Source organism: Anas acuta, chromosome 1 (assembly GCF_963932015.1).
Source record: "Anas acuta chromosome 1, bAnaAcu1.1, whole genome shotgun sequence".
Taxonomy (NCBI): Eukaryota; Metazoa; Chordata; class Aves; order Anseriformes; family Anatidae; genus Anas; species Anas acuta.
In genome coordinates, this window is record NC_088979.1 from 167,919,364 (window position 1) to 167,943,815 (window position 24,452).

The 24,452-nt window shown below is 38.3% G+C and overlaps 1 protein-coding gene across 3 annotated transcripts; it reads left to right on the forward strand.

Annotated features, from left to right (window-relative positions):
* The first annotated feature begins 334 nt into the window (after nt 1–334).
* Nucleotides 335–24,452, forward strand: MDM1 (Mdm1 nuclear protein). 3 transcript variants are annotated; one of them, XM_068669252.1, is made up of 15 exons: nt 335–493; nt 911–1,016; nt 3,424–3,782; nt 4,216–4,350; nt 6,386–6,541; nt 8,563–8,696; nt 10,671–10,770; nt 14,944–14,982; nt 15,361–15,536; nt 16,810–17,088; nt 18,752–18,897; nt 19,032–19,162; nt 19,569–19,827; nt 20,864–20,932; nt 23,171–24,452. In XM_068669252.1, the coding sequence occupies exons 1-15, from the start codon at nt 359–361 to the stop codon at nt 23,278–23,280; spliced, it is 2,334 nt and encodes a 777-aa protein (XP_068525353.1). In that variant the 5' UTR covers nt 335–358; the 3' UTR covers nt 23,281–24,452. The 3 variants fall into 3 exon arrangements, with proteins under 3 accessions (XP_068525353.1, XP_068525355.1, XP_068525354.1); XM_068669253.1 differs by having other exon boundaries at nt 336–493; nt 6,386–6,529; XM_068669254.1 differs by lacking the exon at nt 14,944–14,982.

Consider the following 24,452-nt stretch of genomic DNA (forward strand, 5'->3'; position numbering starts at 1 on the left):
TTTTTTAAAATCTTTTCTTCTTGTTAATTCAACGTAGCCAAAGACAGGGTGTCGGAGGGAGATCAGCAGCGCGCAGCCAGCTGGAGGAGGACGTGGCCCTGAAGATGGATTAGGGTCTGAGGGCGGGCGGTGCGCCGGGAGGGCGGCTGAGGCGAAGGACCTTATTTTTCCGCCACCAGAAGCCTTCGGCAGCCTCTGCCAGAGCTCCCGGGGCCAAACCAGCAGCAGCAAAACGACGCCGTGCCGCTTTCGGGCCTCGGTGGGCAGCGGGCAGGGGCTCCGTGAGGCGCGGGGCCAACATGGCCCCCACAGGCAGCGCCCTGAGGGGAGGGAGGCGGTGGCCGCCCGGCCCCGGGCTATGGCGCTCCCCGCCCCCGTGCTGCAGCCGCCGCGCAGGCGCCCGGGGAAGGGGCCGGCGGCTCTGCCGGGGCAGCGGCGGCGGTGGAGGCCGGGGGCCGGCACCCAGCGCTCCGCCATGCCCGTGCGCTTCAGGGTGAGGCGGAGAGGGGGTCCCGGGGGCGGCTGGGGGCGGCGGTGGGGGGCCCGGCCCGGCCCGGCCCGGGAGAGGGGGAGCCCTGTGCTGAGGGGAACCGGCCCCAAACGGCAGAAGGAGCGCCGTGGTGGGCGTGGAAGAGGTTGTTTAAAGCGTGATTTTTGCATGCTTTTTGTGTGCGTGACGCTATTCCACGCTTATGTATTGTTTTGTTTTGTTTTGTTTTTTTCCTCATGCAGTTCGGAGGGTAGTTTTTGGTCTCTGTGGGGTTTGGTTTGGGACGTGGAGAGCAGCCTCCTACTTTAAGTGCTTCGTGCAGGCGTCTTGTGAGGTGTTTCCTCGCAGATCGCGTCCCCACAGGTGCTAGAAGCACGGCAGGCAGCACTCCCTTGACAGACACCTCTCTGTTTGCTGCAGGGCTTGAGCGAATATAAGAGAAACTTCAGATGGAAAACCCCAGAGTTGTGTAGCCCAGACCAAGAGCAGAAATCCCAGTGGGCAGGACTTCGGTCGGATCAGCTAGGTAAGCATCCCCAAAACTGCCCCTCAATTGCAAAACCCAGTGCCACCAGAGCCAGCCCTGACCAAAATCAGCCTTACCTGCCGTGGGTCTTGAGAGGTTTCCTGTGATGGGGTGTGTGACCACAGCAAACCAGCAATATTGGCAGCTTGACACTTTACACAATTGAATGTGTATTCCCAGTTACCATTTGTAGGAATGCGTGTTTGAATGCCATATTCCTTCAGGCTACACTGAAACTTTCTTCTAATGTTAGTTCTATTTATACAAAACCTGAAAAACGTGGTTTCTGTCGTGCAGCATAAGCTAAATCCCAAATGTGAAGCACAGGTGCAGTGTTAACCCATACGGAGCGTGTAGAAGGATGCATTGGTTTACCTGTGGTGTATAGAAGCACTAAGTAAAACTTTGTATTAAGAAAAGACTAATTTGATCAAAGTCTAATACAAAGTAAAATTGTTAAGAAGAGTTACCAGGGCAGTTGGGTGGGACGAACAAAAAAGATGGACATTAAACGGGATTTAGTGTTATAGATGTTATCATGACAGGGAAATGTGGGATTGGAAAGCAGGGGAGAAAGGAAATAGCATCTGGATTGGAAGACCCATAGGGAGTTGAGGAAAAGGAGCAAGCTGTAGAGTGATGACAACTGTCAGTGCTTTGAAAAGGAGCATTAAAACAATATGAATTATTGTAGTGGTACAAAGCAGATTAACAAAGTTGTGCAATTCAGTGCAATTGCACTGCACAGTCTGTGTAATTGGAGTCCAATATATTCATTAGACAATACAATAAGTGATCTCTATTATGGCCTAGTAATTAAGAACCAACTGTTGGGAGTATGGTTTGTTTTCGTCTGAGATTCTAGACATTTCAGTAAATAATTTAATCTTGTCAAAGATTTTACTTGTATATTACTGCTTTCTTCGTTACTTCAAGATACGTCTTTCTTTAACCTTTCTTTCCTTGCGCATGCCTGGAGGTGCGGGTACCTGTATTTAAGAGAGTAACTTCCACAGATTCTGAAACATGGGCATATCCACACATACTAACCTCTTTTGAAAATCGTGAGCTATGCATCACCTCCTCTCACGTGTAGGATGGTGAAACTTCATATAACAAATATTACAAGACTAACAATAAAGTCATGAGTTAGCAGTACAGCAGTTTCTCCTTTTCACATTGTAGCTGTGATTTTGTGTGTGCTTGGTGTAGTTTTCCTACATTTTTGGATTCATTCGCACTCACACCTATTTTATGGCCATTTAACAGCGTGCATCTTTGAATGTCACTCTTGACACCTTGTAGGACTTTGTCATCTGTGCAGTTTGCTGTTGTTAATGCACTTATTGTTCTTCCTGTTGAAATGCACAATCAACAGTTTTAAGAATGACTTGGAATACTGGCAGAAAAAGTTAAGAGGTGCTCTGAGTTTTTTCCTGTTACTTTTCCAGTGTTTCTGCACTGGAATTATTTCCAAATACCTGTATATACAGTTGGGCATACAGACATTCTGTATAGATCTTTCACTGAAGTTTATATCTATCTATATATATATATATTTTTTTTTCATGAGACAGGAGTTTCTTTCTCCTAGAAATTGTTTTTTTCAGCCAGTTATAGGCCTTCGATTATTGTTCCATCACATATGCACACTTAATGTTTGGATTGTGGTTTTCCAATTTGACTGTGTTCAGCCTTGTCTTAAAATGGTAGGGTAATTCTATTTGCATCTGCATGTGTAAATGTCAGCAATTTTTAAAAAATAACGTTATACCTTGTTTTGTTAGGAGGTCTCTTTAGAATTTTGGAATTTATTTCATGGTTGCGCTATAAAGAGTTACCAGCTATCTGAGAAAATAGGCTCTTCAAGATACTTAAAAGTGGAAGTCAGTTCAAGTATCTCTTCTCTAATGGCCCACAGTTGTATTAGGGGTCTGTCATGGTCCATGCACAGTAAATGAGAACCTGTCTAGCAAGGTATATGGTGCACGTGTAATTACAAGTGCTCATGACATTCTTTATCACTATAGGTTGGTTATTCTTTACCTGTGTTAACAGCATTCTCTTCACTGGCTCTGTTAATTTTGTTGTTGTTTTCCTTTTCCCAGAATCAACTTGCAAAAGATTGTTCTGTGGCCATGTTTTCTTTACAGGGTTTTATCCAACATGGTCCTGGAGCACGGTGTTGCTATCCCTCTTGAGTGGAAAGGAAAGGCATTTGCAGATGTGAAAGAATTGTGTGGTTGTGCCCATAACTAATAGGTTGTCATTGCTCAAAGATACTAGAATATTTTTTGTCTAACAGTCTCTTGTATAATAAGCTTTCTGTTTCTTCTTGTAGTAGAGTGTTATTATGTATTCAGGATAAAGTTCTAGTTCAACATTGTATGTTTTTTTTTTTTTTTAGGAATCACAAGAGAACCAAACTTCATTTCCAAGAGAAGGGTACCATACCATAATCCACAAATTTCAAAGTCCTTTGAGTGGACAGCAGATTGTGATTTAGATGACCCACTTGAAACTGAGGTTCTTAAGACTGCAGAGTTGCACACAGACCGTAATAATGATGTGAATCAGGAAAAAATTGAAACACCGGAAGGACCAAGGCTCCCCCCAAAAGTTCGGTCACATTCTGCAGATTCTAGAGTTGAAACTGCTCCTGCCCTTCCAGAAAACAATATGAAGAGATCACCAACTGTAGCTCCACCAAATAAAAACGAAGCATTTGTGTCTTCAAAAAAGGAATCAGAAAAAATGGATAATGGGGTAAGGGAAGATTATTTTTTAATTGACTGGTATAAAAATTGCTAATCTGATATTTACAGAAACTTAGCACACATACATCACCTCTATTGTCTAGCTTTCCTTGGTTCTGTATTTTGATGTTGTTCTACGTTGTAGCTTCTCTGGTGGGAGAACAGTACTTTTGAGACCAGCCTTTGGTTCCATGTAGGTCAATACAAATTTTCCCCTTCACATGCCATCTTTATTGATCTCACTTAAACGACGATTTAGCCAGTGATTTATAGACTTCTGGGGGTTGTTTGCTATTATGAGAAAATGTTATAGGAATTCTATGAAAGCAAAGTACAAAAAGAACCAAAATTGTTTTGAAGATGTGCATTGAAAGATTTCTGACCTGCTAAACATTGTAGGGGAGGAAACAATTGGTGCTAATTTTTTGTTTGTTTGTTGTCAGCTTCACAGAGTCCTTCAGAGGAAAGCAGGCATGAATATTCCACGTTTAAATACTTTCCCCAGAAATTCTGAATATCAAAGCCAATTCGTTTGGAAGATTCCTCATGAAAAGTCCCCAATACTTGCAGCTGAAGAGGTAACTTTCAAAAAGTAAATGAATAATTTCTTTTATGTCTAAAGAAAACTTCTTAATTTTCAAGATTTTCTTTTCCTTTTCCTTTTTTTTTTTTTCTTTTCATAAACTGGCATGCTATTACATACATTTTTTTTCTTCTAGTATAAAGAAGTGCAGGATAATTAGATGTGTTTCCCTGTGATTCTTCATTGTAGTCAAGTCTAATCACTTGATCTCCTCCACCCTGGTTTTATTCAGTTCTTTCTAACAGGACCATTTTCTTTAATTTGCATTAATTTTATCTGAGGAGCTAAGAGGTCCTACTCAGTATTACCCTTTAGTTTCATAATTGTTATGTTGTCTTGTATATAACTGATCAACAGAGGAATGTTCAGATGTTCTTTATTGTAATAACATGTCTTGCCACTGAAATCAAGCGGGTTTCAGTATTTATTTTCAGAGTCTTTTATGGGTTACCATGTTTTCTTATTCAGTCTCCATCTCTGTGCACATACAATTCTAGGCCCTAAAATGTATCTCTGTAGTTCGTCAGCTGTGTTTTTTCTTTGATGAGAACCGCGTATATATGCGTGGAATTTCCTTATGTTAAGACACTCCTCTGGGATTTTGATGCATTTTAGGAGTTTTTGGACTTCATAGTATTGGAAATGCTGCTAATCGGATCATGAAGAATAATTGTACTTGTGAGACCGCTTTGTGTTTTCAATATATTGTTACTGAGATTGGGACAAAGGAGACCCACTCTGTCTTTTGGTCCTTTTATAGTGTAGGCTTTTCTCCAGAATCTGGAATTTTAAACTCTGCTGTAAAAGAGAGCTTTTGTTTTGTCTCGTTTTTTCACTAGGGGCATACACATTAATGGGATTACTACAGATGATGCTATCTCTTTTTCTATCTGCAGGTAGCAGATTTGTTCCCTAATGGCTTTCAAAGGTGATAGCTATTGATAACTAGGGTCAATCACTATAAACCTGGTCCTGTGTTTTTCTTGTTGCACTGCCAAGCAGGTGGACGTACTTTGAGATACCTGTTTCCCAGCAGTCCCTTGTGCAAAGAGAACTCACTGAAGAGTGTGACAGTAGCATAGAAACCAAAGGACCATTTCAGGAAGAGGCCAGTCCCTGTCACCTTACAGAAAATTTCATATGGAATTCCATTTGATATTATTAGAAATCAGTTTGGTTTCTGAACATAACTGTTTGCAGTTTCTAAGCTTAAGCTTAAGAAGCCTCTTAAGCTTCTAAGCGTAAGAATTCCGTGATAAAAATGAAAGATATTAAAAATATTTTTTCTTCTGATTCTTATTGATATGCTTGAGAATGTACCTGAATACTGAGAAATGACAATACCTGTCCCTTGAAGAAATTCAGTGAAAATGACCAAGTTACCCAAGTTAGGTTGTAAGTCTCACCTAAACTCACATAACAAAGCTGAGGAAAACGTATGCCACATGTGACATATGGCCTGGTCTTCAACTCTCAACACCCCATGAGGAAATGATACCAGATCACATATTAGGTAAATTCTGTACCTTGGCTTATAATGCAGTAGCGAGTGGAAAACAGTGGTTAGATCAAATTACCAAGCCCTAAGCACCCAGTTAGAAAACAGAGAACAGTCGTCTGTTGTTTCTTAAGGACAGGACTCCTAGAGAAGTTTTATGGCATCTGTTTTAAAAATAAATAAATCCTACATGTAAGCCTGAAGCTGAACTGCAGCCTTCCCCACTGTCTTCCCAAATAATAATAATAATAATAATAATAAAAAAAACAAACAACTTTGATAGTGAACTTCAGTAAGAACAGCATTTGAACACAGGTTCATCTGTGCCTGAATTGGTCTCCTTCAAATGTATTTTTTTGAAAGTAAGTTCCTTTTCAATTTGTCTTAGATGTTAATTAGCCTGCACATACTATATTTTTATGCATAACCGGCTCTCTGTTGGTATGTTGAATTGGTTAACTGATTTTGAAAATTTAGCCTTAAGGTAAGCAAATCACCATACTATTTTTTCATCTCTTTTCCTTACCTAAAGGTTATTTGCAATATGAGTAAATCCATACCTCCGTTCAAATCTCCTGCAATTACTTCTGAAACAGAACATGAGAGAAATTTCAAAGGTTCTCCTCCTGCTAAGAGCCCACAAGAGAGATGCTGTTCAGAAGAGAAAGAATTTCTGGTTTGTGAGCAAGTAAATATTTCCCTAAATGAAAGGCATTAAGTATGCTTTAATAGTTTTGATTGTTCTTTTCAATAATGTGGGTGTGAGGTTTTCTAAAAGCTTGTTTTAGTTACATTTTATAGCTGTTATTAATGACACTGGACTGGACTCAGTACTTGTTTTGCTGTAAAAGACTGAAAATAGCACTGTATGGATTTATTTGCTCTTAGTGGTTTCTGCAGTGCATTTGTTCAGTTTACAAAGTCATTCCACATGTTTTTTCCTGAACTGTCACCTTAATTTGATTATAAGCTTTCAAGTTCTTTTTTGAGTTCTTAGTTTGAGTTTCATTCTTTTTTTCTTCCTTTTTTTTTTCATGTAAACATTTTTAGTGGTTGGAATGGTTTCTGAAATCTAAGTCTCCAGTTTATGCTCTCATTGCTAGCAGTGTAGTTTATTAGGGTGCAGGACAACTGGATGGGAAGACTTGTGCTTTTAGTACTGTTTAGTAATTTTTTAGGTAAGTCAGGTAGCGTGTGAATTAAAAACAAAGAAATCACGCTGTCACAGTTGGAACTGACTTTCAGACAATATTTTTTTTAGAAAAGAGATATGGAGGAAGGGTTATCATTGATTTACCTGTACCTTGAAAGGTAAATGCAGGACATTGTATAGCCTATGTAAGTTCTGTTGCCCAGAGCAAAATGCCTTTTACAAAAGTCATTCATCTGTGTGAGGCCTTGCATTTCCTTGTCTTGCTGTTGGCTTGGACAGACATTGGTGGAATTGTAGTAAATGTGGTTGTAGTTTTACCAACTGCATTTAATAACAAGGAATTACTTCAGACTAAGACCTTCTGAAAATAGGAGAGAGCAATTTAGATTGCATGACATTTTGCAAGGTGGAAAGATGAATGTCTATTTTCATAGCAAGGTGCTGAGAAGTAACATTGTCTACATTTCTGTTAGCTAACCTTCCTTCAGGTAGAAGGACCACGTGTGAGTTGCTTCAATGCCCATCTCTGTTTCTTGATAAACAGAAACAGCCATTGTAAGACAACGCGTTCCTTAGGACTGGCACTGAGCAAAATGCATCCTTAACGTGGAGTTCCTGTGGCTCGGTTTAAGCTGTTGGTACTTTAGAGGTTCTTAAAGATGATTGTTGAATTGGAGGCTTTATGATTTAGAACCTTGACCTGCCTGATGTTTTAAGTCTCATTTGAGACTGACAAACATTATGCCCCTTCCTGCCTCTTCTAGCAAATGTGAAGAAAGCCTAAAAGTCATGAGGCTTTCAGGAAGCATTTCTTTGTTTCTTATATCAGAAATTCATGTTATGTTTTCCCATGAGAACTAATAAGGAAAGGAAAAGAAGGCATGAGAAGGGAATTTTTGGTGAAAGTGTTCAAAATGCTTTTTGTCTATACCCACATACCTTCTCTTAATTTCTATAAAGAAAAATTTGGGAGTTTGTGTGGGCTATTTTTCTTGCTTTACAGTCTTGTTTTCTTGAATTTGAACAATTTCTGTAAAGGTCTCCAGCAGAAACAGAAGTAATGTTTGAGATTTCCAAGAAGATGAAATAAACAGGAAAAAAAATGTTAGATGTGGAAGCTGAGCAAATCAATCTGACCCTTTCAAAACCAGAAGGACAACAAATTAAAAAATCACATTTTGGTTTATTATAAATTGGTTTATATTGCTTTACTATAAGGCTAACAGTATTTATTTTAATTATAAATTCCAGAAATATACATGTTGAGTCTGGTTAGAATGCACAGGTATGGTACTCTTTTGTTATTTCTTTTTTGTGTTAAATTCATTTTGTGAGGTGTACAGAATAGATCATCTAACTAAGTGAATGTTGCACTTGGAATTGTAGCTTTGGCATTTTGCTGGTTGACTTTTGCATTAACAAAATGTAATACGCTAAGTATGCAAAGCAGCTAACATTTTAAACTTAACATTTTGCAAAAGTTTGATGTCAAAAGGAACATGAGGATTTTCAGTTTGTTAGCTAATATGGTATTTTTAAAATTTTCTTTGCCTTAGAGGAAGAGGGAAGAACCACTTCACAAGCCAGCAGAAGATGCATCAAAACAAGGGAAAGCAGAGCAGAAACATCCTAAACAAAAAAATAAGCAGCATATCAATCAAAAACCCCTCTCTTTACGTACAAATCGTGGGTATGTATAAAATGGGAAGACCTAGCTTAGCAAACAGCTGTATAGCTGCCTATTTAGAGTGGTTTATGATGGCCTTTATCCATATGATCCTAGAGTCACAAGAGCAACTGTGATGTCTGTATGACCCAGCACTTAGTCTGAGCTTCCTGTGGGGACATCTAAACCTGATGTTAATTTGTATCCCTTTCTCCAGGCAGTGGAAGCTTTGTAAACACACTGGTTCTGATGAACCTCCTGATGCAATAACATTATTATTAATAAATTAAAAACGATTGAAATTAGATCGATGCAGTGCTGCTACTAAACTCTCAGAGAGTGCTTTGGAAGTTGTAGTCACCTTTCAAACTGCTTTCCTATGCTTATTCCACAAGTCTTAAAGCTGTGTTGATTGTACTTGATGTCTTATTTTTCTAGACAATACAAGACAAAAGGGAAATAAAAAAAATAAATATAGGGCAATATAGGGTAATCTGACAAGCATTAAAATAAAATGACATTGTATGTTACTGAGAGAGAGCCAAATATCTTCTCCTGCCACATGCCTACATTGTAGAAACTGAACTCATGTTTCCATTTTCCACACATCTGAGGAAAGTCAGAGAAATAAAAGTCCAGAATAGAAGTAAGGTTAAAAATGGATAAATCTATTCCATCTCTGCTGTCTTCACGCTTCGTGTATCTCCAAGTGATTGCTTTCCTTCACATGGCTTTCTGTCAGTGTTAAGGTATTAGATTGAAGATGGGAGAGGAGACTTACCAAGGCCTGAATGCTTTTAGATATTGGCAGATAATGACAAAATCATCGCCCCAAATACTATGAAATAAAACTGCTTTATGAAAAAGTGAGCAGATGTAAGGTAGTTGAAGCCTTTAAATCTTTAGATTTTATAGTTCCTTGATGTCATAGATTGTAGTCAATTTTTCAGTGTAAAATTCTGTATAAAATTCTTGATTGTCCTTAAATTGGTAGAAAACAGATTTCTGCCTCTTATGCCTTCAGTATGGTAGCACAAACAAAAGTTTCCAAAAGTCATTGTGCAAATAATTGTGAAAATGTGCAGAGCAAAAGTTGTCAGTATGTAGACAGGACTTGCACTTTGTATGCAACCTGCATTGCATGGCCTGCTTTTGCAACAGAATGACAGACTGAGGCACAGCAGTGATGTGTTTTTGAGCTAATCCATTAGTTTTGCAAGTAAAACTGAAAAAGATCTGAGCCTTAAAAAAGGAGCCATATGTAAAGAAGTTCTGAATATAACAGTTTGTTTTTTTTTTCACCCCAATACTTTTTATTTTAAAAGATGTGTTTTATTCTCTGACTTTGGGCTTCTATGATCTACTTCTGAAGGACTGAAAAAGTATATTTATTTTAATATATTAAATATCAGGTGAAAAAAAAAGCAATGCTCTAAAGCAAAAAAAAAACAACAACAAAACCCACACAACTGTTTAGATTTAAGCTAATACAGCCACAGTTCAGTGTTTAAAGGGCTTGTAGTATTGCTTATTGCCTGCTTTAGGTTGGGTTATGCTAATTTTTCTGTTTACATGTGTGTGGCTGAAGGGAAAATGAATCTGTCTTTAAGAGTACCGAGTGCTTTTGAAGATCAAAGACAGTAGGCCATAGTTAGATGAATTATTACTGAACATTGTTCTGCTTGTCAGATGTTTCTGCCCCCAAGATCCCACCCCAGCCACATGCAGAGCATATTGCCTTTACAGCGGAGCTCATAGAAAGAAACATCTTGGGCGCCTTAGTGCCAGACCAGGCAATTTTACTTAAATGCACCTTCATATCTTAGTCCTGGAATTTAAGTGCAAGAATACTTTTTATTGGTAATATAAATTTAAGAATGTTCTTAAAGAGTCTCCTGGGTATCAAACTTTATTCTTTCTGTTTTTTTTTTTTTTTTTGATTTGTTTTGTTTTGTTTTGTGTTTTTGTTTTCCCCCATCCTCATTCTTGATATTTTAGGAAGATGAACACTGAATATAGGTCAAAATTTTTGTCTCCAGCCCAGTATTTCTACAAAGATGGAGCTTGGTCTCGTATTAGGAGTAAAGTTCCCAATCAGGTGAGTATTATTTAAAAAAAAAATAATCTGAAACTTGAAACTGAGTATGCTTTGTATTATCATTTTTAATATGCAATAAACTTTGAATTGTGATCTTCATAAAATACAGTTTTGCGATTGCAGTGCTAACAAAGATGACTACAAAGAAGATTAAGGACTGACAAGCCAGTATAATACGTAGTAAGAAAAAGTAAGATGCAGTGTGATTTTAAAAATAAATTAATTAATGTGACATGGAAAGTAAGGGAGGAACTTTGTTTCCCTTACCAATCAGAATTGTCCAGAACAGCATCTTTTCAACCAGTTAATGTATTGTTGTATGTTCAGCCCAGTTTTAGCATGTTTTTAAAACATAGAATTAGATTGTAGAAGTTTCAAGGGAATAACAGGAAAAGGCCAGCGCATGTACCAGCCTAGGTCAGTCTGACAGTCAGACTCGGTTTGTTAGCCTGCCAACATAAATCCATTCAAAGCAGTCAGCTGCATTCAGTAGTATACACTGTAAGATTCAGAATTTCTCTGTCCAATTTTAGCAAACCTAAGTATTTTCTTGTAGTTTATTTAGCAACCACCATCAGTATTATACCCCATAGGAACTCATTTGCGAACTCTGAAAATACTCAGCAGCTTCAGGAGCATAGTATTTTGGTAGTGATTCTTGAGTAAGGTTCCCTGAATTACCCAAGTACATCAAAACCTTCAGCAGTCAGATTTCACTGAAGTGGCCTAGGCTTCTCTCATGTGATGGAGGGAGCCTTCCTGAGACACTGAGTGCTGCTAAATACAGGGTAGGTGCTTGGCAAATGAGGGTTGTCTCCTTAGTCAAAACTGAGCTGCTGTGGAAGGCAGAACTGGAGGGGTTGGCTCTAGGGCATTGGGCTTTGAGCTTCAGCAAATAGTTCTATGTTTTCTTACTGGATCTAAAATGCCATTCTATTCTTCTTCTTAGGCAAAAATAAATTTATATTGAATATAGGTAAGAATGAGAAATATGTCTCAAAGTTTAAATTATATTGTAGTTCGTGATGACTCAAATTATTGTATCCATCATCATATAATCCGTTCTGCAAAAACAGTCTGGTGAGGAGGTTAGGGGACTAAAAATGAGCAGTATTTTCTTTTTGATAAATACTGATGTATGTATTCGATTTACACTAACCATTCCTAAGGCTGTAGAATGATCTAAGCTACTGCTTGCAGCCTGACTGTAAGTCTACAGAATGTTTCTGTGGAATATCACCTCATTTGTCTGGCATCTAAGGCTTTTGTCTGGAGGCTGGATGTTGTGTCAGAAGCATTCAAAACTGCAGCAGGCGGCAGTCCAGAGCAGCGTCTGCTTCAACAGTGGCTGCCCAGCAGGCAAGTAGAGGGACAGGGACGCATTGCCATGGAGTGTGTTTTGTTTGCTACACGGCCAGCTGAGAGGAATCTCTGCAGCACAATCAAGGGAAGGAATGAGGAGACTGCAGGTGGAAGGCGGGCGTTCAGCTTTACCAGGCAGGATCCTTTTTAGGATGTGTTTGGGAGAAGCTGGAAGTAAATACCTCTGGAGTTTAATTGGAGTGCACAAGAAATTGCCACGTGGTAGATAGGTGGTTTGGATGGGTCTGACTCTTGTGTGGAGGTTTTATTGCTGACAAGGGACTTGCAGAGGAAATCTGATAAAAAGTCACTCCTTGAAGAATTCAACAAAGAATTATTAGGATATTTAGGGCCTTCTAAGTGAAGGAGTTGTGCCAGGTAGCTAGAAGAGCCAATTTTAAGACAATAACAACAAATGTTTTATTGACTATAAATATGCTTATATGACATGCATGTTTTTGAATATATCTATGTTAGATCTTAGCATGACTTCATACAGAAGAGGTTTTTAGAATTGGAATTCCCTGACTTTCTCCTCTGTTAGACTTGGAATCACATGCCTGTGAGAGTATCAAACTAATTTGTCTGATAGACAAAGAAAACTATTTAGCTTGTGCAAATGTGTTAGTGTGATTTTCTGTATATATATTTTTTAAGTTGTTAGTGTCTTGTTAGTATTTCCTTATAAATCTTACAGGATTATGACTCTTAAAATTAAGTTTTTGTGGGTGTAGTGCAAGTTTAAAGCTTGAAATTTTTCCAGTCTTCTCTTCTGGATAGGTTGGAAGGAAACCAAGATTAATTAAATTAATTCTTAAAACCTCAGTTAGTATAAGAAAAAAAAACAACACAACAGCAACTGATAGACCTTATCTTTTGCTAGGCTTTATTTTTTTTCTGAGTTCATTAATATTTGTGTTCTAATGAATAAGAATCCAGTACGTCTGAATTAACAGAACTGAATAAAATGCTTCATTCACAGTTGAGACCTAAGAAAGAATTTAGCCATTCGAGAAATACATTACTGCAGATTAATAAAGGGATGTAAAACTTGGAAAAAGCATCAAGCAGTTTCATTTGTAAAGCAACAAAGGTACTTTGGCCATTCACAATTTCCTTGCCAGTTTCTCTACAGTCCTTTTGGTTTGTAAATGATTGCCTACCTGTTCCCCTGCTAATAATGCACTGACATGACTGCTCTGCAGAGCTGTATCTAACTGCTGCCTCTGGCTGCTCTTTGAGACTCCCCCCTGCTGAGGGTGCCTACAGAACATCTCTCTTTAGTGTAAGTGATTAGATGATGAGCTCTGACTGCTCCAGTCGGGTTTCCCCCTTAGTTGAGACCATGCGTAGACAGCTTTGGGTCTAAAATGGACTTCCTGAAATTCTGAGCCCAACAGCAAAGATTGTAATAGAGTCCTGGTCTGATCTTTCCTGTAGTGATTACTGCTAGATTGCTACCTAAAATACATATCCTTAAGGTTTTCTTTTGAGCGGTAGAATGAAAAGACCTCTTTGAATTACGCTTTTGAAAAATTAATGTGGACAATTCATAATCACAGCAGGACTCTCTGGGGCCTGTGTCCTGCTGAGATAATGCTGCCTGCTGAGTCACTGAAGGAGACGCTTGTCCTTTGTACTTCTTCACAGTTCACTGGAGACATAGTATTCTTCCTCCCCCTGCAGCATCCTGTGGCTCTGGGTTTATATTCCTTCTGTTGTGGCTATCATAATTAATTTTTCATTCTTCTTAAAGTGAATAATCCAATAAATCACTTGCACCTCAAACTTTAAACTCTCCTCTTAAAATGACAAGCATATATTTTTAACGGGCTATTCTTTGGAAGTTTAGTGGGGCAACTTGTGGGGTATTAGCTGGTGTAGGCTAAGTGGACTTCTATCTGCTGCATCTGTATGCTTTTAGTGGGATTTGTGGAATTTGGCCCACTTATCCCTGTTCCTTACAGGAAGAACTATGTTTAAGCCTATTGTGAAATAAATAACAATAATAATAGTAACGTAAAAATGTACTAAGGGTAGTGTCAGTATTGCTTTTTTGCTCTTTGACAAAGTGCTTATTTCCTCTGAACCATTTTTTAGTGAGACAGGATAACAGGATACATACAAACCTATCAAGAACTTACTTTTAATCATTTGAAAAATAAAAGTTTTGTTGTTGCTTTTTAGTCATGTGCTTTAAATTGTGTTTGTGTGAAAGACACAAGGCGGTGAGTATTGCAACACTTTTAACCATAAAAATGGCAGTGCTAAATCAGCATAACATCTAAAGAGAGGGTTGCAACACTTATTTTTGAAACTAAAACTGATGTTTTAGAAGTTTTGCGTCTCATTCTTACAGTTAGTGATAGCCTAGAAGGAATGATTTTGATATTATGACTTACACAAAATAGCACTAAGCGATCTCATGTAGTCATCAGCTCCTTGCTGAGATAAAATCAGTGTAGCAGTAGACAGGAGCAGTGCTCACAAACTATTAACTCAGTAGTACACTTGCATACAGATCTGTCGACTAGAAATACTCTGAAATTAATGTGTACTGATTGAATTTTGGAGTGTTAAGGCTTAGAAATCTAAATTAATTTCCTTAACCTTGACAAAAATTGTCAAAATACCAGTGTTGATGTATTCGTGTTACAACTTGTTACTGAATCTCAGGGAGGCAGCATAGAGCTGTATTGACAGGTTTTCAGTCTTTAGTTACTTACTTAGACTGTAATAAAGTTAGAACAGTGATACAGCGTTGAGAGGAAATTAAGAAATGTAAAAATAATTCTGTATTCCTCTTCTTAGGCATCTCAAAACCCCCTAAATTCCATGTGGTATATGGAGGTTGGTTGCATCTAAATTCTTGTGTTAATGCTTGGAGCATTGTGCTGTGCCTAAACCCTGATGAAAAAAATAGAATCCAACAGTAAACTTACTCATAGCTGCTGCATAACTTTTTGTGCTCATTGAATAAGTAATTGATAATTTTGCTTTGGCTTAATGGCTGGAACGTGCTTACTAAATGTAAACTTGTTATTTTTGCTTTCCTTTTTTTTTTTTTTTTTGCACTTACTGTAGCATGTAATATTTGTGCTGTGGGTGGCCCTGTTATGAGTAACTTGCCTTTCTCCCTTAGCAGCCATTAGCAAATGCAAGTACTTTGTAGTAATATATAAGGGAACTTTAAAGAGATGTGCATCTTAACGAAACTTTGATGTGCAGGTGAGAGAACTTCGAGCAAGAGCAAAGGCTTACAGACAGCGAATAGAGGGAACACACTTCTCCCGATACCATCTCAACCAGATCCTGTCTGATAATAACAGTCTCTGGGATGTGTCCTCAAGTTCCAGTTCAGAAGAAGGCATCAGCAATGACATTAGAGCACTAGATCTTGCTGGGTAAGACAGGCATTCCTGCATGTTATTCTGCAGCTCTGAAACAGAGCAAAATGCTGAATATTGGCTTAGCATAGCTTTAAGATCTTTGATGTTTGACTATAAATTCTCTGGAACAGATGTAGGCATTTACCATTTCACAGATGTATCAGTTGATTTGTTCTCTGATTTAAAATGAGGCATGGTCAAATCTTCTGAAAGAAGAGAAATGCTTCTCCGTTATAGTTATCCACAAATGTATATTTAGTGTGACAACCTTAATTTCATCAAGTATGGGAGAATTTATCACTGAGTCATACTGAAGTAATATTCCTCTTTGCACTGGAATGATGTGAAATGTATTCTGCCTGCTTGGAATTCATCCATGTTCTTGTCAGGATTAATTAGTAACCCAGTGGTTGAGTCTTAGACACTGCTTACTTCTGAGATGAAGATTTAGGATCTGGCATGGTGTGCATCCATTTTTTCCTTTCTTAGAGTGCCATCAGAATTGGCAGATATTTAATATTTTGCTAGGAAAATTCAGAAATAGTGTTTTAGTGAAATTCACAGACATATTCAAATGAAGAGGGAAGAAAAGTCATTTGTGTCTTTGCTGGGATCTGATGTTTGAAAACAAAATCTTGGATGCTTCTGTGTATGCTCCACTTAGATGGCTGCTTCTGTGGTGTGGGGAGATCCATGCATTTGTATGACTGTCTCTGTTGCAAGGTTTGAGGGATGACTCATAAAACTGTATTTATTACAATGATGTCAAGTATGGGGTGGTAATTTGGGGGATTTGTTAGCTTATTTTTTTTGCCCGTGAGATACAGACCCTCTCACTGATCTTATTTCTGTGCACTGCATTGATTTCTGTGAGCAACTGAGAGTTTAAGACTTTGAAAAGTTGTGCCAAGAAAGTAGTTTTCTAAACTGCTTGGCTTTCAAAATTGTGCCATCAGACAGTTCCTACACACGGAATTAGTTATTTTTTGAGCACTTCTGATAATCCAAATTGTTGTTTTATATTTCAAAATACAGAGCTAATTTTACAGTCAATTTCTGGAAATAGCAGTTCAAGAAGAGTTTTTACAGAACCTAGTTTGAAAATGGGTTGTGCTTAAACATCAGTTAAAGTTTCAATGGGAGTTTAATCATACATCATGTTAACTGTACCACTTAATATCTGAGCTGTACTTTTGATGAAGGACTGAAGCTAATGAATATGCTCTATATAGGCAAATGTATTTCATGCAAATTGCTGGTAAGAGATGCTGCTTTCTTTGTTGCCTAGTGTTTCTGAAACAGAGACTGCACCAAGGCCAAAAATGCTGCAGGAGCCTGACGCCAGAGAAGAGTCACACGAGAATGGCCCTGAGAAAAAAGACATGTCAAATGCTTCAACTGTTCCAGTCAAAAGGCGTTTAGTTTGGGGTGAAGAAGAAGCTACTGAGGAAAAGGAGAATCAGCAATCAACAGAAGAGGAAGAAAAAGAAAATGAAAAAGCTGCAGTTGTGGTGCAGAATTTAGAAGAAAACAATAAGGAAACCAATGAAGATAACAAAGTTGAAGGGTAAAACTGAACATGTTTGTCATATATTTAATTTTTTCCTCTAACATCTCAGAAATTGTATGTTAACTAGTTTTTGTTCTTATAAGAGTATAATTTAGTGTGTCTACTTTTGTTTTTTAATTGTACAACAAGGAGTAAGAAATTTCAAGACATTGAGCTGGTTGATAGAAGAATACTGGCTTTCTAGCTTGTCAGGCTGAAGCTGTAATATCAATAGAAGCATGACAAACTGTAATGCATTTTTCCAAAAACTTTAAAATTTGTGGTATAGACCTATCAGAACAGGCTGTTCATTGCACAGCAGCAAAGTATAGTGAAAATTAAAGCTCACAATTTGCTTCAGGTTGATAGTATAGGATTGATAAGATTCAAAGGACAGAATCCATGCTAATCTTGTTCTTAAGTGCCTGTTTTTCTGAATAAAACTCATGGGCAGAGATAGAGGACTTTGGAGGAAAAAAAAAATTACTAGCATCCAGTGATCATGTTACTTAGCCCAGATGGGAAAAAAGTGTGGGGATATTCAGAACCATGTGAATTGTACAGTGCATAGTACTGTGTTTGGCAGTTGAAAGATCCATGTTAAATCTACTTACAGAAGTCTCTGTCCTTTTACTGTGCAACTTTTGCAGACTTTTTTGGTAGAACAGTATTTTAGTTTGGTATATATTTAAAGCTGAATAACTCTGGCCCTTGTTACCGTACTACCTAAGCATTTTGTATTTCCTCTTGTGTGTCACCCCACAAATATAAGGTAAGGAAATGGAATGATCTCCTTTGGGGATTATATCCTGTATGCAAAACCAGGCAAGGAAAGGTTGAGTTGCTAGACCCAGATAGAAATGAAACACAGGCCTCAACATTCAAAACTGTCACCTGAAAACTTTAAGTTTCTAAGATTGTAGAGATGATGCAGTTCATTGATGTTTCTTGGATTGACATTGAAGATTCTCTGTCATCTTGAAATGTGGTTGTGCGCGCTGAGATCTGCTCTAGGTGTGGCCATGCAGCTTAACATCTGCATGCTATCCAAGCCTGCTTGAGAGCTGGAAACGAGGCACTCCTTGCCTAGAGGTCCTCAGAGCGTGTCTAGCATGCACTGGTAGGATCAGGTTCCTCACACAGTGTGGGCATGCTGCCACCCTATTTTGCGATGCATCTGGAGGAAGAAGACAGAAGTGGTAGTGCTGATTTATATAATTACCTGGGGGCTGGAGTGGTTGCATAAATGTGGGATACTTGGTTTCGGTTCCACCACATTGACTGAAAAGAGACAAACCCACATTCCCACCTCCGAGGTGACTATTGGCAACGTCAGGTTCAAAGTTACGCTGGGCGAGGTTCCAGCCCTCAGGTTGAGTCTGTGCTACCGTGCTGCAAAGCATTCAAGGTTTATTGGGACAGAGGGAGTCTGAATTTGTAGCTTCAAACTGTTTATGTATTTTATCCAGTTACGTTACCAAAAAAAAATTTACAGAAACCGAGACTTAGGGGCTGGAGTTCAGGATTTGCTGTTGCAAACAGGTGTTGTAGCTACCGGCTGTTGGTATTTTATGGCCCTCGCTGACTTACCTTCATTGTAGGGATGTGTTAGAAATCAAAAGTTTGAATGCAAGATGCCTGAGTCCTTAGCTAACCTTGTAATCATTTCTCATTTTTGCAGTGAGAATGCCTTACTGCTGAATTCTGCAGCTGTGTCAGATTCTTCTTCTGTATCCTCAGAGCCAGGCGGCAGACTTCCTACTCCAAAGCTGAGAGCACTTGGTAGAGCACAGAGGACTCATCATGATCTCACTACCCCTGCTGTTGGTAAAAAGACTTTTAAATGCAAAAATGTATTTCAAGAACTAAAGAAAAAAAAAAAGACATGTATGAATTAATTCAATAAGTTTTTTTTTTTTTTTATGGTAATAATTTATTTTTCATTTTCTCCACTACAATAGGAGGTGCGGTTCTAGTGTCTCCTCCTAAACTCAGGTCTTCATCTTCACAGCCGAGAGTGCGAGGTTTAGGAACAGACCTTTCTTCAGCTAAGCAAAGTATAAGAGAAGCTACAAAAAGAAGGTCCTTCCGGGTGAGTAAGGAAGGGAACTTAGCGTTTTGCATTTCAGCAAAATGCTTTTAAAGTAATTTGAGTACTTTACTCGGTAATTCTTTTTCTTGTGTGATATTTTATCCTAAAGTTATCAGCATCTGTGACTAAAAGGGATGATATCTGAATAAATATGTATTTTTTTATCAAGTAAAAGAGAGAGATTAGATGAGCTCCTTTTTGGCTTTTTCTGTTAAATGTATGTTTTTTAAAACAAAAACACAAGTTTCCATAAGAAGCCCTTGATTTTTTTCCTATTAAAAACATTTGTTGTATGCATGAGGGTCTGTACTTGAAGGCTAGTGTGAGTATACTTAAAACAGTATGTATGAGCTGCTTTTTTTTGTTGTTGCTTTTCTCCCTCCCCACCCTCCATCTTGTGTTTTAGCCTGATGTGGAAATGAAAGCTGTTTCACTCCTTACCTCTCCACCTGCTGGGCTGGGAACTCTCGATCCTCTGCCGCTTAGGCAGGATCAGTGGCCTCCTAACAGTGTTTCTGATAAGCGAGTTTCTCATAACTCAGCACATGAAGAGCATTCCTCTGTACCTCCTCTGCTGAAGTCAGCCAGAAGCTGCCCTGTGTCTTGTTGGAGTCCCTCTCCCCGTATTCAGGGAACTCTCAAGGATCCTGAATTCCAGCATAATGGTGGGTTTTGCTTATTAACTGGCCGTGTTAGTGTCAGGGGATGGAAATGGTTACCTTGCAGTATTCTGGCCTTAATGGCCATAAAGAATGTGGTGTTTGTAAATGGAAGCTTTTCTACCGTGTCTTGCTGAGAGGGTGTGCACAGCTGCCTACCTTGGTTTCAGATTCCACCAACATCATTGTGTTCTAGTGGTCCGTTGTCTAATTTTTCTATGTTAATTTCAATAAGTACTTACTCATTATGAGAATAATTTGGTTTAGCATGAACAGTTGTTATGTTTAATCTTTAGGCCACAACTGGTATGTATACGTGGAATGATGTGTAACTGGACCTCTAAAACATGGTATTTTGCAGTAGTTGTGGATTTTTGAGAAATAAGCTCCTTAAATAGTTTTGCAGAACATGGAAACAAACAAATAATAATAATAATAATAATAAAATAATGAAAAAACATAAAAGATTTATTGGATATTGAGAAAAAACACTGAAATTGTTTTTTTTTTTTTTTTGTTTTGTTTTTTGTTTTAATTCCCTGTGAAAATTTTTCTTTGAGGAGAAATTTGTGCTGGAGCATTTCAAGAGATTTTTGACAACTGTTGAGGGCACTGAGGGCATAAATCTGATAATGAGGAATCCTTCACCCCTTAGTCAAAATAAAGTTTATGTACTTGTATTGCCATTCCAGAAAGGCTTTCAATAGCTGCGCAAAAAGATCCCACAATTTTTGGTTCTCGTGTTATAATTGTTAGGTAATAATAAGGTAATAATTTAATTTGGAAAAGGAGCAAGCGCTGCACAAGTTAAGTGGATTAGTGAAATCCAGAGAATCTCATTGGAAAGAAGTTAGAATTGGTGCTGTGTTCTAGCTCAGCATCAGCTTAGGGTAAAGGAGTCTTATGGAGTTCTTGGCATGTTTAGTTTGAAAGACTGGTGTTGATGGAAATAATGCAACATTTTAAAGTGTTGTACAATTAAATATTATGCTTTGTCTCTTTTGAAATGATTCCAAAATGTGCTTTGACTTTTTTCTCTTAGGAAACATTGGGAATCCAAAACTGAGATCTTTCCAGTTACCCCTTCAGGAAAGAAACTATAATGATGAAGGTATTTCTCATCACAAAATATTCCTGTATATCATATGTGTGTTATCGATATTAATTTTTTACTTTTGCAGTCACTTGGGAGGTCTCTGAATACTGGTTTATGTGTTTGCATGAATAACTACACCACTATTTGTTTTATCAAAAGAAATTAAAAACGTTCACCCCAGTAATGTGAAGTAGGAATATGAAGGAATATTCCAGAATAAATAAACCATTAAATGCAGCTGAAAATTAACCAGCCCATTGTGGTTCAATATGTTTAATATAGCTTACTCAACTCCATACCTAAAATCATTTCCTCCCCACAATTTTTTTTAAGCCTTTGTGTTGGTAGCAACAGAAGCAAACTGCAAAATGATCACAGCTCAGGTTGCAGCTTCAGTAATTATGGATGCAACTTAGAAGGTACCACGTATCTTCAGATAAAGATTTTGCTTGAGTGTTTACCACCAGATATGTAGCACAAAATGTTTCCTCTGACTTCAATTTTCAAACCTGCTCCTCTGCTACGTGTGTTAGGGAGCAGAGGCATCCTGTTATTGTGATTTCTGTTTTGGCTTTTTCTTCCATTTACTGTAAATTTACTCGGGGGGAGCAGCCAGTGCGTGCATGGGCCACCAGTGTGTCTTCTTGGCCCTTTTGTGGGCAGCCACAAAAAAAAACTCTTCTGGTCGTGTGAGTCAACCAAAGGCACTGTAGCCTCATTAGGTTTGGGCTGATACACATCATTTCTTAGCTTGACGTATAGGGTTGACCTTGGTGTGGTGCTGTGCAACTTGCAATCCCTTGTGTTTGGTTCAGATTAGAGTATGGGCAGCGTGAGGTTGTATCTGACAGCGGTTTATTTATAGATATACCCCAGAATAACCAAAGGCCTTTCTGGTACCCCTTATGCTTCTTGGCTCCTTGGTTTTAACCAAGGTTCAGACTGATTCTCTATTTCACTCATTGCAGTTGGCTGGAAAATGTGTGGGCTGTGCAGATGGCTCAGCCAAGCATCTGTGTATCTACGTAAACCATGCAAAATCCTATAGTACTCTGCAGCTTCCCACAAGCTTGCAGCTCTCAGATGAAGTGCAGTAATTGCTGTTTCTTTTTCTTTCTTTTTACTATGAGCTGAATGATGGTGTATGAGCTTTCAGAAACAGGTGCAATGTGTCAGCTCACAGATATTTCGTTAGTCCATAGTTGTTCATTTGCATACAAAACTGGGACTTACTCCAAGGACACGTCTGATTACACAAGTGTAGTTAGCAGCTTTCTCATACGTGGGAATACAGTTGTTATGCGCAGCGTGTGAGTCTGTTGTGAGCTGTTTGGATCACTGCATTTCAGGGATGTAGAAATGCTGCTGAATAGTTGATTGAAACACTGACAAAGTACAGGTTGGGTAGAACGTAGATGCAGAATCTTTGTTGTTTTGGTGGTGGGGGGCCTGGAAAGCAGTGACATATATATGTATTTTTAATCCATTGCAGAAGAATGGGTGTAATTTTTCATAGAAAGCATCTTGACAGGGCTGTAGCAACGTGTTAATAATGATGTTGCAGAAGTAAAACGTTGTGCTTCACTAGAGAAGCAGCATCCAGGCTGTTTAATTTTCAAAGTTCTGTTGGGTGTGAAGTGGATCCTGTATTCAAAAAGAAGACTTTTCAGAAGTACATTTATAAAGCATGCTTGTTGCTGTTGTGTTAAACTTCCTGTTTTGTTCAGAAGATACATTTCTTTTAACAGCTTGTGGCACGCTAACTGCTTGTGGCACAAAAGAGCTCTTTTGGCAGCATAGGTTGTGATATTTTAGTTGTGGCATTCAAAGGTTGTCCTGTTTGCTTGAAGTGGTTTGCTTTCATGAATGTTTTTGTTGGAGTCTAGTCTCTACAGAGGAGCAATTTCTGAGGTCCCTGACAGGAGAGTAAATGTAAAGACGACTTGGAGAATCAGGCAGTACTTTCAAAATTCCCCAGGTGACAGTGGGGATCTCATTCTTGAGTTTAGGTGCTGGGCATGTAGCTCTCTTAAGCTTTACATGGTCTCATAGTAGCTTTCTAGTGAAATTCTTCTCCTGTGTGTAAGTTACCAAGTAATAGAATCAAAGTATATTGTGATACTATTTTATTACCTACCGTTAAAGAGGGTATAAAAATACCTGTACTTCCCAAGTCTGCCATGAATGCGACTGTGTTTTAAATGCATATTTAATCTTTGTGTTTATTTTTTCCCTTGTTGCTTTCCCCAACAGATGACAGGCTGTCTCAGATTTCTGCTCGCTCGGCAGCATCTAGCTCACTTGCATCTCAGATACTGGAACGAGCTCAGAAGAGGAAGGAGGACTTCTGGGGCAAGACATAGGCTCTCTCACCTGTTTTATAGAAACTGTAAAAATATTTATTTTTATAGGTTATGGTGTAAATTTTTAAAAATGATGATTGTAGGTGCCATGTAGCATCCTTTCACTTGTCACTACTATGGCTCAACTTTAGGACTTGCCATCCCAATTTAAAATTTTGACATTTAAACCAGTGTTGAAAATATAGGTCCTTCATATTTGAGAATTATGTTACATAGCCATGTTTTTTTTGTTCTTTGTTTTGTTTTTAATAGCACCTCTTGAAACCCAGACAATTACTATACCCAGTAACCTGTGTGTTACTTTTCAGGGTATTCTGCTGCAGTCTGGCAGTATGATGTGGGACAGTATTCAGGGGGAGCAATATCATTCACCAAACATCTCAGTTGCTTGATTTTAACCAGGTATTTTAAAGGCAACTGTGGTGTATTTGATTCTGTTACTGTATGAAGTGTGAGTGCAACACAGCACTATCGCAAAACTTGTTGCTTTTGCTACTTAATACTTTTAGCCTGTTACCAAAAAGCTCTTATTACTTCTTAGGGAAGCTAAGATGGAACATACAAGAGTTTCAGAAAAGGGCATTAAGCTTCAGGGTTTGTTGATTGCCCACAGTTTTTTGGCCAGGATGACTGTTAAAGATCAACGTGTACAGTTCTGCAGCTTGTCAGATGTAGCAAAATGTTTTGTGGGCAAGACCCATATTTAGTGTTAATGTCAACTTATCTAGAAAAAGCAACCTTAGCCACTTTAAACAATGGTCTTTCCCAGCCCCTCTTCAACCTCAGGTACTTTGGGGTAGTTGATATCTTAGAATAAAAGAAGAATGTTTTCTTGACTTTGACATTTTAATTACCTCTTTCTAGTTGCCTGTTTATGGGAGACTTGACTACTATTACGGTTGTCACAGCAAAAAATATTAGTGATTTATGCTGACAGCCTGATTTCTCTTTGCAACTGATGCAAACAAATTAACATGAAATAGAAGAAGTAAATGGCTAGCAGCCAACTCTTACCGTGGTTTGTTTCTTCTCACGCGGCTTCAAGTTTTAATAATATTTAATTTGGAAATTTTGTACTAGAACAGTTTGAATTTTGTACACATTTGTATGCATTCTGATTTTGTACGCAATTACGTCTGTGTAATACTTAAAATAAAAAAAGGTCAAGTTGG

What these genes read in the sequence shown, in the direction of transcription:
- MDM1 (XM_068669252.1), top strand. Translation starts at nt 359, where the DNA reads ATGGCGCTCCCCGCCCCCGTGCTGCAGCCGCCGCGCAGGCGCCCGGGG. An exon ending in GGAGTAAAGTTCCCAATCAG is followed by an intron (nt 10,771 to 14,943) that starts GTGAGTATTATT and finishes TCCTCTTCTTAG; the next exon opens with GCATCTCAAAACCCCCTAAA. An exon ending in ATTCCATGTGGTATATGGAG is followed by an intron (nt 14,983 to 15,360) that starts GTTGGTTGCATC and finishes TTTGATGTGCAG; the next exon opens with GTGAGAGAACTTCGAGCAAG.